An 18,560-nucleotide genomic window follows, 5' to 3' on the forward strand; every position below is an offset into this window, starting at 1 on the left:
ACCTCTGACTTCATCTAAGCAAGTTCCTCTCATAGTGCCCAGAGTCAGGGGCTAAAGAAAGACAGTCTTCTGTTAACAGCCTTGAACAAAAGGACAAGGAAATGCTGATATCCTGAAGGGCATCTCCCCTCGGAAGGCCTTGTCCCAATGCCCAACATCCCGAGGGGAAGGAGAGCATGCTGGGTATGCTGAGGTCAAGACTCCTAAACAGACCAGAGAGGAAACATGGCCAGATGAACCAATTCTACTTTATTGTAAGGCCATGTTAACAGAATCTTGCAAGTCCGAAAGTACAAATCTCTTGCCATCTCCTTTTGCTGCCTGATTAGTTAGGGTGGATCCTTTGGTCAGCTGTGGGCTCCTCTCCCTTCCCTAGGAAGCCTTCCTTTCCCCAACCTTACATTTATTTACAGGCAAGCCCTTGCTGACTTTGGGGGGGGGGGGAGTCCTTGGTTAACAACCGCTCATTCAGTGACCATTTGAAGTTACAATGGCACTGAACAAGACTAGTCTTCAAAGTTATGGCCATCTCAGCCCTGTGGCTTTCCACAAGCGAAGTCAATGGGGGAGGCAGCAGGGAAGATCATAGGACAGTCTGTAAGTTGTTTGCACTGTGGCAGCTCTCTCCTCTTGAGAAGACTGGCTGTGGAAAGCAAAGGCCCTTCTTTTATCAGATTTACATGCTGCCCGTCTGACTGTCAAGTGACTCTTACGTTCACCCTCCTTGGAATTCAGATTGCTCTCTTCACTTGAAATGACAGCAAGTGGAGACCAACTCAGTTTCTTCTCCCTTGAGGTGGGCAATTTCCACCTATGGAAATTCCAATTCCAATATGAGCTCCTAAGCTTACTTGTAAATCCTTTTTGCAAGCAACAGTCTCAGGTGCTAGGTCCACCCCTTCTGAAAGCAACCTGCAACATGAGAGGGCAGCCAGAAGGAAAGAGTGAGAAGGAAGCCCGTGGGAATCTTCCATGAAAATAAAACTGCCATCTCTGCTACAACCGAAGGCAATTTGCCACTGACTGAATTGGAAAATGGGCCAATTTCACCCAAGACCTCACATGCAAAATTGATATACCAGTGAAGACTTTTTCTTTTCAAATTCCTCAGGATCCCTATCGTGACTTACCGTTCCTCCATAAGTTCCCTAATGGATGCCACAGTTGGTCCAGATCCCAGATGAGTGTAATATGGGCCCTCATCTTTTTCAACTATTTGTTCTGTTGAAAAAGCAAGAACAAGCAATTAGTTGATTCACTCTTTGTAGCCAAGGAATGGGAGTCATTGACTGAAGACAGGTCCCTCAAGGGACTGTTCCAATACTGAACAAGAACCCAGAGCAAACTTTAAATGCCTTTTGTAAGTTGAAGAGAGGTGCTTCTCCTGGCATAAACAGTGAAAGGAGTAGAAGAAACTGCGGAGGAGGAAGGATTTTCTCTCCCCACACTCATTTACTCTCTCTTATACACACACAGACCGCACTCATCCATCATGTTAAGCCAGACCAGCCATTTAAGTTGTGTTCTAAACAAACACCAGACAAGCCACTTTTTGCTTAATGTGACTTATGGACTTAGCTGGTGAAAAGCTGCAGCATGTACTTTTGGGGGTCTGCCACTTAAGGCAGAGGAGCCATTCTTATTTGGGGGAACTCTGAAGAATTCTCAGCCATGGTAAGTTTGGGGATTCTTCGGCCTCTCTGTGCTGAACATTTGCCTCAGGAGCTATCACTGTTTGCTTAAATCTGCAATATCTTTCCCGACTCTGTGGTTGATGGGCTCATCAGCTTCTCAATTAGTTGAGAATTAGCTGGTATAAATGATAGGCCTCTCACCTCTGGCCTTGGATGACCCTTCAGCAGTCTTTCTGGCTTACTACCTAACAGATACAGGACTCCCGTTTTACTGTGTTTCCCCGAAAATAAGACCTGGTCTAATTTTAATTTTTTTTTTGCTGCCTCCAAAAGAGGCACCAGGTCTTATTTTCGGGAATGTCTTTTATACTCACCTTCCGCACCGACAGCCCCGCCCAGCAGGCCCACTTCTTCTGGGTCCGAAAGGGCAGCTTCATTCATTCTGCAGCTGCATTCTGGCCTGCATTTCGCCGTCGAGGCCTTTCCGGAAGGCCTCTGCAGCTGAGAACTGAGGTACGGATTTAATCCATAGCTCGGTTCTTGACTGCAGAGGCCTTCGGGAATGCAGGCCGGTGCTCCGTTCTCAGCTGCAGAATGAAGCTGCTCCTTCGGCTGCAGAAGAGGTGGGCCGGCGGGGCAAGTGTCAATCCATGGGAGGCCTGGCTGCAATGGTAAGTTCCAACCCGCCCTAGCTTGATTTTTAGGTGTGTGCCTCACCGCAAAGCTAGGGCTTATTTTTGGGGTAGGGTTTTTATTAGGCCCACCCCCAAAAATCAAACTAGGGCTTACTTTTGGGAAAACATGGTAGCAGCAGACGTGCAGGGCCCCAGCACCCAAAGCAGTTCCAAGCCCAACATCAGCCTAACCTGCGCCTCAGATGACTATTCCCATAGTGGGTCTTCCTATGTGATGAGAAAAAGGAGGAGTGGGATTCTCCCTTTCTGTGAACAAAGCAAGGCAATTGCAGCAATTCACTGAAAGCTGTAGGGACCACCTGCTCCCAGACAGCCAGATTGTCCTAAGCACCCCTGCCTGGATTTCAAACATCTGCCTTTGAGAAGAAATGGAACTGCTCTGTTTTTGCTCAGTATATGGCGTAGAGCAGGGTCCCCAACCCCCGCTACTGAGCCACGGCCTGTTCAGAACCAGGCCCTGCAAGCGGCAGGTGAGCACAGCTCCATTTGCGCACATGCCTGCCATCCACACTGAACCATGTCTTCTCCTCCCCCTCCCCCCACTGGTCCACAAAGCCAGAAAGGTTTGGGACCATGGGCACAGAGGTACCTGGGAAGCATGTGGGTCAGCCCCTCCTCTGGCTTCTGCCCCAGCAATGCAGCCCCTATTTAGAAGCGAACAGAAACCACTCTCCCCTACAAGGGGACACCACACTCACCCACTTGCTCAGACTATAAAATTTTCTCCATGCTGGTTTCAGCGTGGATTGCAGGAAGAAAGCGTGGCGTGCGCTCCCACTTTTCCTTCACATCCCCCCTCCTCACTCTTCTTCTCTGCTAAGGGAAGCCAGCCTTCCTTTCCTTTTTGCAAAGCCCAGAGGGGCAGGGTGCGCATGTCTCTGACTTACCCACACAGTCACAAGTTGGGAACTCGGCTTGAGCTCGCTTGGCAGGGGTGTCGAGCAAACTTTTGGTCGGGGTGTCCAAGTATTTCAAGGGAGATTCCAAAAACCCACTGAGAGATGGCATAAACGGCTCCTGATTCTTGGTTGGGGTTCCTTCCAGGGCTGCTGGGTCTGGGTTTTGGTTTTCGTCAGAGTAAAAGCACGTGGTGGAGACCACTGTGATAGCACCAGAGGATTCTATTTTTATGTGTTTCGGGGACTGAGCGGCCAGGGGGTTTCCCAAGGACTGACTGGCCCCTGGTAGGAGGGGGGCTTTGAGACCCGTATTGGGAGTGTCTGCCAAAGGTCCTGCACCCTCCTGGGCTGAAGGCTGGACAGCAACATCCAAACCGCCTGGTGGCTCTGGAGACTGGCTCAGAGAAGAGAGGGGGAGCAGGGGGGAAGGGGGCTGGGTCGGCAGAGGCCCCTCACTGAGAAGCAGCGGGGCTGGAAGAGTTGGATTCTGAAAGGTGAAATTTTCACCAAACTCAGTCTCAAATTCTTTGATAAATTCCTCCAGCTTGTCATCCACGGCAGTAGGATTCTGGGTGAAGAATGGATGGGCTGTTGAGTTGGTTGTCCTGTGGAAGGCTTCCTCGTGCCCATTGCTGCAAGCCACAGCAGAGGAGCAGGGAGCAGAGCCCAGCACAGGGTTGCTGGTTAGGGGCACAACCTCGCAGACAGAATTCTCTGGGAAGTAACGCTGGGTCTCCTCCTGGCCAGGATGGTGGGTTTCCTGAGTGTTGGAAGCTGGGCTTCGATTTTCAAGTAGCTTCTGCAATGGAGACTTCTCTGCAAGGCTGGTGGCCAGTAAAGTGGGAGACAAAAACTTGGTAGGAGTAGAAGAGAGCAGCTGTTCGGGTTGAACCTCTTTGCTCGGGCTCTGGAGAGCAGCAGCTGCACGACACCTCTCCAAGCTGATCTGCCTCACGGGCAAGAAGCGGGGCTGAGAATCCTTCTGCCTGGACTTCTTGATTTGGATTTGCTTGCGGAACGGTTTCATGGGGCCCCTCTTTTCAGGCTTCTTCTTCCTCTCCTTGGCTGGCTTCTCCAGCTGCTTTGGAGGCGGCTGAGCTTGAGCACTGGGAGCCCACCAGTGGGGTGGCAGCTCCTGCGCCCCTCCAGGAGGTCCATTCTGGTCAAGGAAGAGGCTGCGCTTGTGATGAAGGTGGTGCTGCAGGGCCTTCTGGGCTTTCTTGTGGAAACTGCTCTCCTGCAAGAGTTGGGACAACTGTGGGCTGGAAGAGGGAGAGTTGTGACAGTCAGGGTGGGCATTTTCATCCTTGTGGATGAGGGGCTCCTGCTTTGATTTGGCCACTCTTGCTTTGCCTGGGATTCCTCCCGGCTGCTTGAAGACAGATCTGATGCAGCCGTTGGAACTGTTCAGCAGCTGCTCCAGCTCCGCCATGGTGTCACTGACCAGGGAGGATGGGGAAGTGCTGGTGTGCAGGTCCCACCCTCTGGCTTTGGGCTTAGCCTCTTCCCTCTGTTGCTTGGTGAAATCTGCCTTCAAGGGGGTAGAGTTGCAGGTAGGAAACAGGCCATCAGATTCTAGGTGGCCATTGCTGTGGTCAAGGCAATAGGGGGCTTTATCCTGAGCACATTTCACTCCCTGTGGCCAGGAGGAGGATGCAGATGCCACTGGAGTTGGGAGCAAGTGGTGGCTCACATCAGATCTGGAGGGGTGGCTCTGGCACATTCCAGCACTCGACACAGATAGCACCATGCTGGGGTTGTGCGCTGAGAGGAGGGGAGGCTGCTCTTTGGAGCCAAAGGCCATGGGGCTCCCAGGAGGGGGCAGAGCCTGTGTGGCCGGCTCTGGAAGAACAGTGGAGAGCTGCGTGAGGGCTTCAATTGCAATGGCCGTCTGGAGACTAATGTTCTTCTCTTTTGCAATGTTCAGTGCGCTCTGAGAAAGGGGGAGGGCTTCCAGGGGGCACAGAGTCACTTGCTCGCCTGCAGCCGGCCCCTGCTTGGCATCAGCACCCCTGCCCAAGGGGGGCTGGTGAACCTGGCTGAAGGGCTGGGCAACGCAGCTCTCCTCTTCTCCGGTGGCCGATTGGATCTTCTTCTCTAGCCATTCCAAGTAGTCTGGGCACTCGGGACCATCACAGTTGCAGTTGGGTGGTTTCATGCCTTGCTTGGCCAAAGTAAGCGCAGCTTTGAGGGCATTCAGATCCTCAATTCCAGGACAGCTGTTGGGAGGAGGCACTGCCAAGCCCTCCTCCGTTGCACTATTCATCTCGGCATTAAACTTTTCATACAGCTGCATGCTTAACGCAGAAGGGGATAGGAGAGGTGCCAACCCATGAGAAGACATGGCGGCCTCTGCTGCTGCTGAGAAAGCCACCAGGTTCTGAGCATCCTCCCAATTGGCATTGCTGGAAGAGTCTCCCTGAGCCAGGATGGCTGGTGTGCTCTCCCAGGTGGCCTCCTGCTCGGCCCGCGGGCTGCCGAGCCACTTGCCGGGATCCATCAGCACGTCCCTTCCTCCAGCCACTGCTTTCCCTCCGCCATTGGCCAGGCCAGCTGGGAGGGCATCTCTTAACCTTCCTTCTTCGGCATGACTAAATGGCTCTTTTTCCATGTGGCCTGTTTTGGGTCCATCAACCAAACTGCTGTCCAGACCGGTCTGGAAAGGAAATGACAAAAAAAAGGAGTTTGAAAATGGCCCTTTCCTTTTAGTCTTTTCTAGAAAAACAAAACAAAACAAAACACCAGCAGCATCTTAAAAATGATGATATGGTGTGGCATACATTTCTTTTAAAATTATGATTTAAATAGAGTTGATTTAAATCAAATCCACCCTGAGTAGCTCACACAGTTTACATCTAATGCACGTATAATTTGGGTGTTCTTTGGCATTTTACACAGGCAAGAAATACCAAATGTGCAGGTATAGATTAGATCAGTGGTTCTTAACCTTTTTGAACGAATCGCCCCCTTGAGCCAATGAGGAAATTGTCATCGCCCCCCTCCCCCAACATAACCCCTCAATCACAACATAGGAAATAATTCTTCAATTTATGCAAACACTTTTTTGTTTTCTTTAAAACTGTCATCAGGACATATCGATGCAAATAATTTATTTCTAGTCTTTTTCCCATATCTCCCATATTCTGGCCAATGGCGTGCCACTGTATGGGTAGAGGCTGCTGCGCAACGCACATAAAGATAAGCGATGCGTCTTCACATATGTACGCCGTTCTGTACTGAAGCTAGTGGGAGGAACATTTGAAAATACAATTCAATCCACTAGTAGCGAGCGATCTGATGTTTTTGTACGACAGATATGCAATCATTCACTGTACGAAAAAGTCTCAAAAGTGTCCCCAAAACTTCTCGCTCCATCGCCCCCTTTTTGTTCCTTCGCCCCCGCGTTGCCCCTTTTTGTTCCATTGCCCTCCTGAAAAATGAAATTGCCCCCTGAGGGGTGATATCGCCCAGGTTAAGAACCACTGGATTAGATGAAAGCTGGCTTAATAAAAGTAACTGTGAGAAGGACTTTGAGTCCTAGTGGACAATCACTTAAATATGAGCCAGCCAAAAAAGCCAACACAGTGCTAGGCTGCATTAACAGAGGGACAGATCACTGTATTACTCCTAAAAACAGTGCCCTTCAGCCAATGCCCAGTGCATAGACAGTCATTCTGATTGCATGCAGCTACTTCAGCTTGAGGCCCAAAGCTGGCTGCTACCAAAAAAAAAGGAGTCTCCTGTCCCTATCAAGGGAATCCTATTTCAGGCTCTGATCAAAGAGCCATTTTTGGTTTACTCTAAAAAAAAATACACAAGGATGCTGGAAAGCTAGAAAGGCTTATGCCTTTGTTACATACTGTCAGCCAATATTAGTGGCACAAGAAGCCTGTTCTGTCCACCAAGGTGCTACAGGGAGACATCTGAAAACAATCACATCTTGCCAGGGAACCAGCAAAAGACACTCCCTTCCACTCTTCTCCTGACTTCAAAGGGCTTGAGACCTTTTCTCCCAAATGGGAGGAGCAAGAAGAGAGGAAACTACTAGCAAAGCCATTGTGTGGGTGAATGTTTAAAGGGGAAACCCACCAAGGGCTGGAGGACTATTTTATGCAACAATTTCAAACAACATTTCTCAGCTCTGCTACAAGCATCCTTGTTGCTTTCACAATTCTAGCCAAGTTCCTCACGGCCTTCAGTGCTTAATCAGTTACATAAAGAGAAGCTTTTGACAGGATCCCTTCTAAAAAAAATTACTGACTCATCTAAGGGGGTCCAACTGTGGATCTGGTAACCTGTCCTGCGGCCATAAGCAAACCTGAGAGGGTCACAAACTGCCCCCGCTCTGCATGGACTAGCCTATCGGAGTGAAGTGGAGAGGGAAGTGCAAGGGCCTTTTTCTTTTCTTAAAAAGAAAGGAAGAGGTATCTACTTCTATGTTAACAGTCGCTAGTGTAAGAATGTGACTGTACTAAAGAAATTTTGTGATGAGGACTTAGAGACACTGATCATTAATTGCAGATCCTTTTATGCCCCACGGGTGTTCTCTTCATATTACACTCAGCATAGAGGCAACAATATTTTAGACCAGTTCTTCTCAACACTAAAAGATGCCTATTGCTCTCTACCAAGAGCGGCTGTGGGCCACTCTCATCATTGTGTGATTCACCTGGTACCTGCTTATAGGCAGAAACTTAAAACCGTAAAACAGTGGTTAAAACAGTGAAGTTTTGGACTGAGGAGGCAAAGTTAAAGTTATAGGCTTGCCTTGATTGCACAGACTGGAGCGTTTTTAAAATTGCCTCAACAGACATGGATGAACTCACTGATAATGTGACATCATACGTTAGTTTTTGTGAGGACATATGTGTGCCGACCAAAAGCTCACACACATACAGTAACAATAAACTTTGGTTCACAGCTAAGTTCAAGCAGTTATGTCGTGCCAAAGAGGAAGCCTGAAGAATGGAGACAGAATGCTGTGCAATCAGGCCAAGAATGTATTAACAAAGGAGATCTGGGAAGCAAAGAGAAGCTACTCTGAAAAGCTGAAAATCAGTTCTCGGCAAACGGACCAGCAAATGTGTGGAGAAGCCTGAAGAACATCATTGGCTACAATAGACCCCCCCCCTTACTGAAGAGAATCATCAACTGGCCTGAATTTGTTCCTCTGTAGGTTTGAGAGGAGATCACTGCCAAATATTGCTACCCTCCCCATCTCAAATACACCAACAGTAGCCAAAGCTCCTATACCTGACTCCCTCCCTCTTGGCCCCCACCTCTGGTGATCCTAGAAAAAGATGTGCAAGGTATATTTCCTAGACAAAATATTGGAAAAGCACCAGGCCCATATGGAATAACTCCTTCTTGCCTGAAAACCTGTGCTGAACAACTGGCCCCATCTTCACACACAGCTTTAATAAATCACTGGAAATGTATTATGCCCCTTCTTGCTTCAAATGCTCTACTGTCCGAACGGCTACAGGACTTGGGTTAGGCTAGTCTAAAAAAAAGAAGAAATAGGCGAGACATGATAGCAGTATTCTAGTATTTGGGGGCTGCCACAAAGAAGAGGGGGTCACGTTATTCACCAAAGCACCAGAGGGCAGGATGAGAAACAAGGGTTGGAAACTGATCAAAGAGAGAAGCAACCTGGAATTAAGGAGAAACTTCCTGATAGTGAGGACAATTAATCTGTGGAACAGCTTGCCTTTAGAAATCGTGGGTGCTCCATCACTGGAGATTTTTAAAAAGAGGCTAGACAGTCACTTATCTGAGATGGTATAGGTTCTCCTAAAGGGGACTGGACTAGAAGACCTCCAAAGTCCCTTCCAGCTCTGTTCTATTCTATTCAGTTCCCAAGAAACCCTTCATCAAGGAGTTGAATGACTATAGACCAAATGTCTTATCTTTTCTAAATTTACTTCTAATCAACTTCAGTGGTGGTCCTTGCCTGGTGTTCGGAGAAAGGAAGAAAAACTCTGTCAATATTCTCCAGGCCATGGGAAAATTTATATACCTGAGTCATGTCCAATATTCTATCTTTTTGTTGCAGGGAAGTTGTTAGAATCCCCCAAAGTTTTGATTATTCCAGTAATTTTTCCAGGTCTGTATTATCCTTTTTTCAAACATGGACACCAAAATTGTACATAATATTCTAGATGCAGACATACTGTATACGTCTAACGGCATTATAGGCTTTGCAACTTTATTTCCAATCCCATTCTTAATTATCCCCCAAACAGAATTCACTTTTTTTTACAGATGCTACATGCTGACTTGGCACTCATAATGAGCTACACTACAATGTAAGATATTTTTACTGATTAGTTACAGATGCTTCAAATATCCTCACTCTATATATGAAGGGTTTTTTTGCGCCAATATACATCACAAATGAAATACATCTGCCCTATTGCTGTCCATTCCTCCAGTTTTAAAATATTATTCTGGAACTCCTCACAATGACTTTGGTTTTTAACTACTCTGATTTCGTCTGCAACCTTGGCTACCTCTCCAGTTGCCCGAAACAAACCCATTTATGAACAGTCGGAAAATGCCAGTCCCAAGACAATTTTTGCAGAATTTCCCACTCTGAGAAAACACAAGTCTTAGCTCTATGGCTGAATCTGAAAGACCTCCATTCAAATCCACATGGACAAACTCAAAGGGAAATCTTTTAGAAAATCAATTGTCTCAGTTTCAATGGCTCAGATTCAAATGGGAGCAAAACTAACCTGGATTGACAGATCCAAGATGAAGAGGTTCCACCAACTGATCCCCATGCTCATGCTCCTTCTTAGCAAACATGTGCTAAGAAGCCTCCAGAGGCTTCCTGACGACCCCCGGGATTTGGAGACTTGAGGTGCCTTCTGGGAGGAATCCAACTGCTTTTGAAATTCATTGTGAACCAGGAACACGAAAGATCCATCAAAAATTGCAGACTTCTTCAGTAATACTATCCAATCCAAACTCATAATTTGTACACCTCGGTCATATCTAGCCAGTTACCCCAACAGCAATTCTATTTTGTGGAGAATCATGTAATTTCATCTTAAATGAATCACAACAGGGGTTTCCCAAACCTGCTACCGTACCATGAGACATAACACAAAGGGTTTGGCGTTTGCACATCAATTTACATGTGCTTTGAACCTTCCATGAAAACTCAGTCTGTAGACAAAAGATGGATTACATCGCAGATCATACCCTGTACTTTTCATGTAATACCAATACCTTCTCTGTACACAACAGCCTCAAAAAGTTTTGAATCATGCTCTCCAAGTCTGGAGGAGCTGCTCTAGGAATTTGTGCCTCAAAAGGAGGCAACTGTATCTTTAAAATTATTTTCTCCTTTGAGCTGAAGCAAAAGCAGAGGAGGAAGAAACAAATCGCCCTTGTTCTAGTGATGCCTTTAGCATTCTGGCAACCAGAATGAAGCAAGTATTTGTAGCCTTAGAATTACAATTTAATTTTAGCTCCCCCAATACTAAATGCAGCATTATTTGCGAGTACGATTTTTGTATAGCACATAAAGTCACCATTCACATTTCTTGGAATACTCATGTTATGTTTTGCATCTGCCTCTTTGTTCCTCCTCAGCCCCGCAGCACCACCGGAGCCTTTGTGCGTTCAGCTCTCTCCCACCCCGGCAAAAAAGGCCCCCCCGCCCCCCGTCGGCGTCACCCTGGGCTCCTCTCCCTCCTCCGCAGACAAAGCTCTGCCGAGACGGAAGGCAGGTCGCGTGGCAAAGAGCAGCCGTGCCCTGGCTCTTCCCCTGGCCCACAGCGTCCCAGGCCGTTTAGCCAGGCAAACGCTTCTCCTTTCTCTCAAGAGGCAGCACTACGCTCCATTGTTTCCTTCCGATCAACACGAAAATACGAGGAGAATTCAAGCGCAGAAGGCGACACGGTTCCTTCCCAAGATGAAACTTGTGGAGTTTCAACAAAAGAAAGGCCGCTCACGCTGACGGGAACCCCCTCCCCGTTTGGGCCACGCGAGGGGTCTCTGAATTCAGCCCCATAAAGTTCCAAGTCCTTCGCGGCCGCCTGTTTCCAGGGGAAGGGCCGCTATGCGGCTGCAGCAGCCGAGCCACTCCGAAACAAAGACTGACGGGGTAACCTTCGCACTCACAAAGTGCCCGTCTGCACACACACACCCCGTTCGCGTCCCGGAGTTAGAATCGGCCGCTTCGGGTCTTCACGCAAACAAAACGTTGCCGGGGAAATGCAAAGTTCGCCCTTTGCAGGGCTTCGTTCCCGGCCCTTCCCGAGCTGGGAGGCGGGCGGGCGGCGGGGCCCGGCCAAGCGCTCGCTCCCCGCGCCGGCCCTCCCGGAGCAGCTCCGGGAACACAAAGGAGGCGGACGGACATCTTGGAAAGCTGCGGGCAGGGGACGGCGGGGCGGCGCGGGGAAGGGCGCCGGAGGAAGCACTTACGGTTGCAGCAAAGCGCGGCCGGGGAGGCGGGCCCGGAGGAGCCGAGGCGGCGAGGCAGGCGCTGCGGCCCAGGCGAGGGAGGCCGCCCCGGTCTGGTTATTCAGCCGACACAGAGGCCCCCCTCCCCTCTGCGAACAGCTGTGGGGGCCATGGTGCCTCCCGCACAGTGCACGTACATCGCCAGGACGGCTGCGGTACTGCACAGAGTCGGAGCGGGCTGGCCTGCTGCAGGAGGCAGGAAGACGGCTTCCCCCCCTGGAAGGGGAGGGAGCCACACCCCGGCAGGCTCCGAGGAGGAGGAAGGCCTGCGCCTCTCCGCTCCGCCGGCTGGGAACTTTGCCCCGGCTTGCGAGGCGGCCCGGGCCCTCCTCTCGCCCCAGCCCAGCGCGCTTCCCTTGCCGCAGCTGCTCTCAGAAGCACCGCGGCTGACCCCGCGGCCCGGGCAGCGGCCGTCTGCCTCGCTCGGAGCCATCGGGCAGGCCTCCGCCTCCTCTCGCTGCGAGCCCCCGGCCAGGGCGAGCCAGCCTCAGCCACCACTGCCTCCCACTTTCGACCTTCTCTTTCTGATGCGACTTGGAAGCCCTCGAGTTGTGGAGTTGCTCCACCCAGACATCTTCCCAGTCAAGCCTCCAATCACAGTCACAGGGCTGAGAAGTCATGGCTCTCGGGACTCCTGAATCCTGGCTGGCGGAAAAGATCCCAGCCAGATTTAACACGACAGAAGTCTCTGTTCTGAAGGCAGGAGGAAGATCCATTTTCCGTTCTATCGGATCACAACCAAAAGTTTTTCTGGCAGGGATGCGTCAGACTTACCCATCCAACAATTGCAGGTTAATAGACACATATTTCAAAACTCCAGCTGACTGTCTCAGGATGAGTTCCTCACTAGAAGCAGCATGAATCAGTCATCCAATCTGTACCAAGGCCTCATTATTTCAGGCAGCAGGAAATCACTTTCCAGATTTCCTCACTGCTAAAAAAGGAGTCCAAAACAGTCCAAAACACAGAATAGTCTAGAGAAGTCCAAAACATTATGTTCTGCTGGTCCACCCTATTTGAGACACTATAAGGGTGTGCCAACAGTTTCCTAGAACTTATTTCCCCGGATTAGAAACAGTTCCTACTGTTCTGGCAGCTGGAAAAAAAATGAGATTTTCCAAAGTTCTTGATATATATTTTCCAATAAATTAGATTTTATATGGAGTAGGGTAAATTAATTAATTCGGTGGCCTATGGAAGCCACAGAACAGTCCCCATTACTTGCTTTTTTTAATAGAAGCCTTGACTTATGACCGCAGGAAAATTTGTCCTTAAGTGTGCAGTTAAGCCAGGCATCACATGGCTATATCTGATTTAACAATCTTTTTGCCAGTCATTAAGTGAATCATGATGGACATTAAATGAGACATCGTGTGAATGTAACTTGCAACCCTCCCTGCCAACTTCTCCATTGACTTTGCTTGTTGAAAACTGGCTGGGAAGGCCATAAATAGCACTCATGTGACAAAAGACTGCAAGTGTCGTAAATGCAACCTGGCTGTTAAGCACCGTATTTTGACCACTGCAGGGATGCTGGGATGGTTGCAAGAATGAGGATCGGTCATAAGTCACTTTTTTCAGCATCATCAGAATAGTCACAAAATGATCAAAATTCAAGGGTTACCTGTATCTTCTGCAGGAATGAAATTAAGCATTCAAAAATATAAGTGCTGGGAACATGATTAGCAGCACAAACAAGCCAGTAGCTGGTAGAATGGTTGTGCTAATGAGAAATAATTATTGGGTAGGAGAACGTTAAATTGTCAAGTTGACATCACAGAAATGACTATGAGCACAGCCCATGTGCTCCTGAATGAATGCAATACTGTACCATTCCTTTTCAGGAGAACTTCCTAAGAAGAGGCGAGCAAGAAGTGTTTCAGAAAGCAACATGCTTATGTGCTACGCTAGAACAAGAGGCAAGCTGAAACAAGCCCAGGAATAGCTTCAAAGAACCAGCTCTGGCTTTCTGTAAACCCAGTATCTGCCCTTTGCAAATTCCAGGAAACTTGGAGTGACACACCCACCACCCTCTCTAGTCAACTGACTCCAGACCCCTGAATGGATGTGCACACAATCATCTCTAGCTTTCATATTAATCTCACTGCCAATAGTGGGGGGGAGGGAGGACTGGCATGCTCCATCCAAAGCCACTGCAGGGGCTACTAAAAGAGGGAGATTCACTTAGGTAAGATGGGAGGGGTAAAACATTATAAATACATACATATATACATACATACATACATACAAATCCCCCCAAAGGCAACTTAGAAAACTTGTTAAATTCCTGTTTTAAAGGTTCAGATTAAATTATATTTAAAAACAGCAGTTAAAAATACCTAACATTCAAAATGAAGTTGGAATTCAGTTCCACAGGGCACTTCAGAAAATGCAGGAGAACAAATGCAATAGCTGTCAATAATTTTCTAAAGCAACAGTATTTCTAGGATCCTAGAAAAAGATCCTATGTAACCCTAAAAAAATTTTTTTTTTCAAAATCAAATCTGAAACATAACTCAGCCCTGATATAAAACAAGAATTTCTTAACAACAAAGTTTTTTTTTATCTTCATTAGGGCAGTAGGATCATCAGTCACAGTGTGTATGTGTGTGTGTGTGTGTGTGTGTGTGTGTGTGAGAGAGAGAGAGAGAGAGAGAGAGAGAGAGAGAGAATGAATGAATCAAAACATGATGGAAAGCAGTTTCAATCAATTGCTTATATTAGGGGTCCCCACCCTCCAGGCTGCAGCCCATTCGGAACCAGGATGCACCAGCGGCAGGAGAGTGCACATGCACAAGTCCATTCGCACAAATAGTGGGCACTCGTGCACGCATGTGAAGCTCCATTTGTGCAAGCAGCAGGCATGCCTGCCACTCATACAAATGGAGCTTCACACACGTATGTGAGGGCCTGTTACTCACACAAATGGATCTCCACACATGTCTGCCACTCACACTGAACCATTGTCTCTTTTCCCCTCACCCGTCCGCAATGCCAGGAAGGTTGGGGACCATTGGTTTATATTGTAAATTAGTACAAGACCAGAGGTGGGAATAATGTCAGGGTAAGAATGGCTGGAGAAGAAGAAGAGAGGCTTCTCTTCCCAGAATATATCTATCATCTGTGTTGCTTTTGTCCCAGATTGCTGAAATATAAACATGCAAAATCTGAAAAGCGGAACAGGACCTGGAGACAGAGTGACACGCTACTCTCTCAAATCTCTTGCCTTTTCCAAAATAAAACAGTGTTGTTTCCATCCAAACCCTCAGACTTACAAAATGTTGTTTTTAAAGTTTGGTCTATATAATTTTCTGGAGAATCCCTTCGTGAAAAATTTGGAAGAAACTGGCTTCAGATCTTCCAAAGGACTTGAATCGTAGCCTTGAAAGGATTCCCTCCTTCTCCCTGTGGTTATAATCAGGAGCAACCTTGGAACTGTGACTGAACCAAGTTGGTTAATAGCTCACTTATTTTATTTTTCTTTTAAAGGGGAAGTCCCAATACTGGATTATGAGTGGGAGGCAGGGAGAGAGGGAGGTTAGAGCTGGCTCAGCAGGTTCCAAGTCTATTAAGAGCCAAACAGCCACCTCCCCAAAAGAAAACAAAAGACAATTAAATACCACAATAGGCTAGACTGCACCAGCCGGTTTTGATACTACATGGAGACAAGAATGCAGAAAGAAATAGCACAGCAGACAAATTCAGGTCTGTGAACAGGTGAACCACTTTGGCACAATTTCTTAGAAAAAGGGGCAGCTGTGGGCAGGTTAAAAAGAGTCAAGGTGGTGATGGGAGCACTATATGTGTGTGTGTGTGTGTGTGTGTATCTATGTATGTATATTCACATATTGTATAGACATGTATACACATATATAATATATGTATTATATATATAATATAAATTGATAGCACGAAGCTGAAAACACCAGCCTGAAGATGACGAACGGGACTTCGTCGAAACGTCGCCAAGACACTTCCAATTTTACGCGGGAGAAAACCCGAACAACCAAAGACCTATACTGCTGTCATATTGCACTTTTGAGATGCAAATGTAACCTCAACACAACTGTAGCAGAAAGTATCTGCATTGTTTACACAGTTTCGAGGCATTTTGGCATTTTGGCTTCTGAGGGAAAATATCACGCAACTGTTCCCTGGAAATGTTAGGCAATGACACTTTCACAAGCCATCAGATGTAGGTATATGATGCGTAGATCAAACCAAGACAAATATGCCTTGCAATAGAAGAGCAAAAAATTAAAATTAGGTAATAATCTTTAGTCTCAAAGTGAAGATAAATTTATACCCTTCCATGTGGTATCATTTTCATTGTTCTACCGTACTTTGTCGAGAAGTTACGAGGCATCATGATTATTAGACACCTCTCTCGCTTATAGGCAAATATACTCGCCTGTTTATAAGTCTTTATTGTGAAATATCTTGAAAACTTTAGCCAACCAGCACCTTTACCGCCTGTTTTCTAATTCATCTAATCAAACTGTAAGAATTAACACATTTTATCTCAAAAGTCGATAATTTCCAAAATTTGTAGACCAGTGTTACCTAAAAGGGGAACTCATCAAATTCCCAAATGATACTAAGCTGGCAGGACTAGCCAACACCCCAGAAGACAAACTCAGGATCCAAAAATATCTGGACAGATTTGAACAACAGGCCCTATCCAACAACATGAAATTTAATGTGGAGAAAAGCAAGATTTTACATCTGGGCAGGAAAAACCAAAAGTTTACTGCTCAAAAACAGTAACTATGAGAGGGACCTTGGGGTCCCACTGGATGATCACTTGAATATCAGCCAGCAGTGTGTGGCAGCAGCCAAAAAAGCTAATACCATCCTGGGTTATATAAACAGAGGCACAGAATCAAAACCACACGAAGTATTAGCACCACTTTATAAAGCCTTAGTGAAGACCACACCTGGAATACAGCAACCAATTTTGGTCACCCCATTACAAAAAAGATTTTGAGACTTTGGGAAAAGTGCAAAGAAGGGCAACTAAGGATCAAAGGCCTGGAGACTAACACATATGAAGAATGGTTACAGGATTTCAGTTTGGCTAGCCTAGAGAAAAGAAGGACTAGGGGTGACATGATAGCAGCATTCCAATATCTGAGGGGCTGCCACAAAGAAGAGGGGAAGCCCTGCTCCGGATTGTTAATGCTGGCAGAGTATGGCAATCAATTCACACTTGCCCTTCCTGGCCACTACCTGAGCCCAGAGAGCAAACATCAAATGCCTCCAGAGTCACTGAGAGTTGGGAGGCATGAAATGTAATTAATAATCACACACACAGTTTTGCAGTTAAACAAATACCCTGCTTCCCATTAAGATAAAAAGAGAAGTGCACAATGCCTGTTCATGCTGGAATGAGGCTGAAAAGTGGGACGGGACAGGCATTGACTGACCACACATGGCATCTTCTGGGATTCAAGGCGGCTGTGGCTGCTACTGCTGCTGTTCCCGCAGCGCTTCCTTATTGCAAGACAGATCTCAACTGTCACAGAGACCTCTGGCCGGATGCCCCCTGGCCGGGTCCCCTGTGATCAGCAGGGGCTCCTCTCAATCCCTTATCCGATCTGCCCTCTTCTCTGGCACAGCCCTAAGGCCAAAAAGGTGTTCTCTCAGGTCAGCAAAGACAAGGCTAATAATGCCCCTAGAATACCAACAGAGGGTTGAAAGGAGGAAAAAGAACTCTCCAGCAACGTGAAGTTTTCACAATCCTCTTCCCGTCTGGGGTCTCCCAGCTAAGAATAATTCCTCTGGAAAAGGCTGTCTTTGAGCACAGGGGTCCTGGGGCTGGTGGGTAAGGGGAGGTGATGAACTGAGGGAGATTCTGCCACTCCCTTCCCTTCCCTTCCAGCAAACGCTCCGCCTGCATCTCTCTCTTAATGCACCGGTCCTAAGAGTGATTTCCCCAGTGGTTCCCTTTTTTAAATATTAAATTTTATCACCTAGTACAGTGAGATAATTTTGCTATTGTACAATAGAATATCGCTTATGCTAATAAACTATTATAGAATAACATCAAAAAGGACTAGATGCTTTTTAATAAATCTCAGGCTATAAATTATTAGAAGTATCTTAATTGGTGCCCACTTGTGCATGTTCACTACAGCTATGCCAAGCTGTTAGAAAGTCAGCTTTATCAAGCAGGGTTCCCCCCACTGCAGTTTCCCAATTAGGGCACTTTGCCAACATTGTTGCATCAAACATGGGCTGTAAAGTCTCTAACAGCATTAACAAAATATAATGTCTTATGCAGCAATGTTTCCTTTGCATTCTCAAATTCCCAAGGGGGGGAAAGGAAGGCTCGGAATTCTATAACTGACCTCTGTGACAGCAGCCATTTTTGCAGAGGAGCCCATAACGTCTCTCAACATTGTAGTTAGAGATCCCAGCATCAGGGAAGAAAAAGGCTAGAGAGATCTATTGTCATCACAGTTCATCAGATTTAATTTATCTCATTCTCTTTTTTTCAGGTACAATATAAAAAACAGCCAGAGAAACTACACAGTGTTGAAAAAAATGCAGTGCCATCCATTCCAGCACAATTAACGAAAATAATACTCCACTCAGCAAAAAGACACAACAAGCACTGTCCTTCCTCCCCACGTAGCAATTCACATTTTTGGCAAAGTCAGCCTCGCCTCTGTCCCAAACATCCTATTCCAAAACAACATAACTTGTTAATAGCCCCTTTCCCTGCAAGATCACAGATCATTTGTGGACCATAAGGCAGTCGTAATCGGCAAGGGTCTGGACGCCCAAAGCTGAAAACTGCAGGCTTTACAGAGTTTCTCCAAATGAATCAAGGACCACGATGCCTTATGTAGCCA

At 47.2% G+C, this 18,560-nt stretch overlaps 1 protein-coding gene across 3 annotated transcripts in view; it reads right to left on the bottom strand.

Annotated features, from left to right (window-relative positions):
- The window catches only part of TET3 (tet methylcytosine dioxygenase 3), a 43,341-nt gene that overhangs the window by 19,138 nt on the left and 5,643 nt on the right, over nt 1-18,560 (bottom strand). The window contains exons 1-3 of one of the 3 annotated variants that reach the window (XM_039324106.1): nt 11,665-12,423; nt 3,217-5,884; nt 1,131-1,221 (exon numbers count right to left, since the gene is read on the bottom strand). In XM_039324106.1, the coding sequence (XP_039180040.1) occupies nt 1,131-1,221; nt 3,217-5,839 (2,714 nt within the window). In that variant the 5' untranslated portion in view covers nt 5,840-5,884; nt 11,665-12,423. Of the gene's footprint in view, nt 1-1,130; nt 1,222-3,216; nt 5,885-9,965; nt 10,844-11,664; nt 12,424-18,560 lie in introns of those variants that run through there. The other 2 variants (XM_039324104.1, XM_039324105.1) reach the window with 2 other exon arrangements.

Source organism: Crotalus tigris, unplaced genomic scaffold (genome assembly GCF_016545835.1).
Source record: "Crotalus tigris isolate CLP2741 ecotype Arizona unplaced genomic scaffold, ASM1654583v1 scf7180000024293.1627790, whole genome shotgun sequence".
In the NCBI taxonomy this organism is placed as follows: domain Eukaryota; kingdom Metazoa; phylum Chordata; class Lepidosauria; order Squamata; family Viperidae; genus Crotalus; species Crotalus tigris.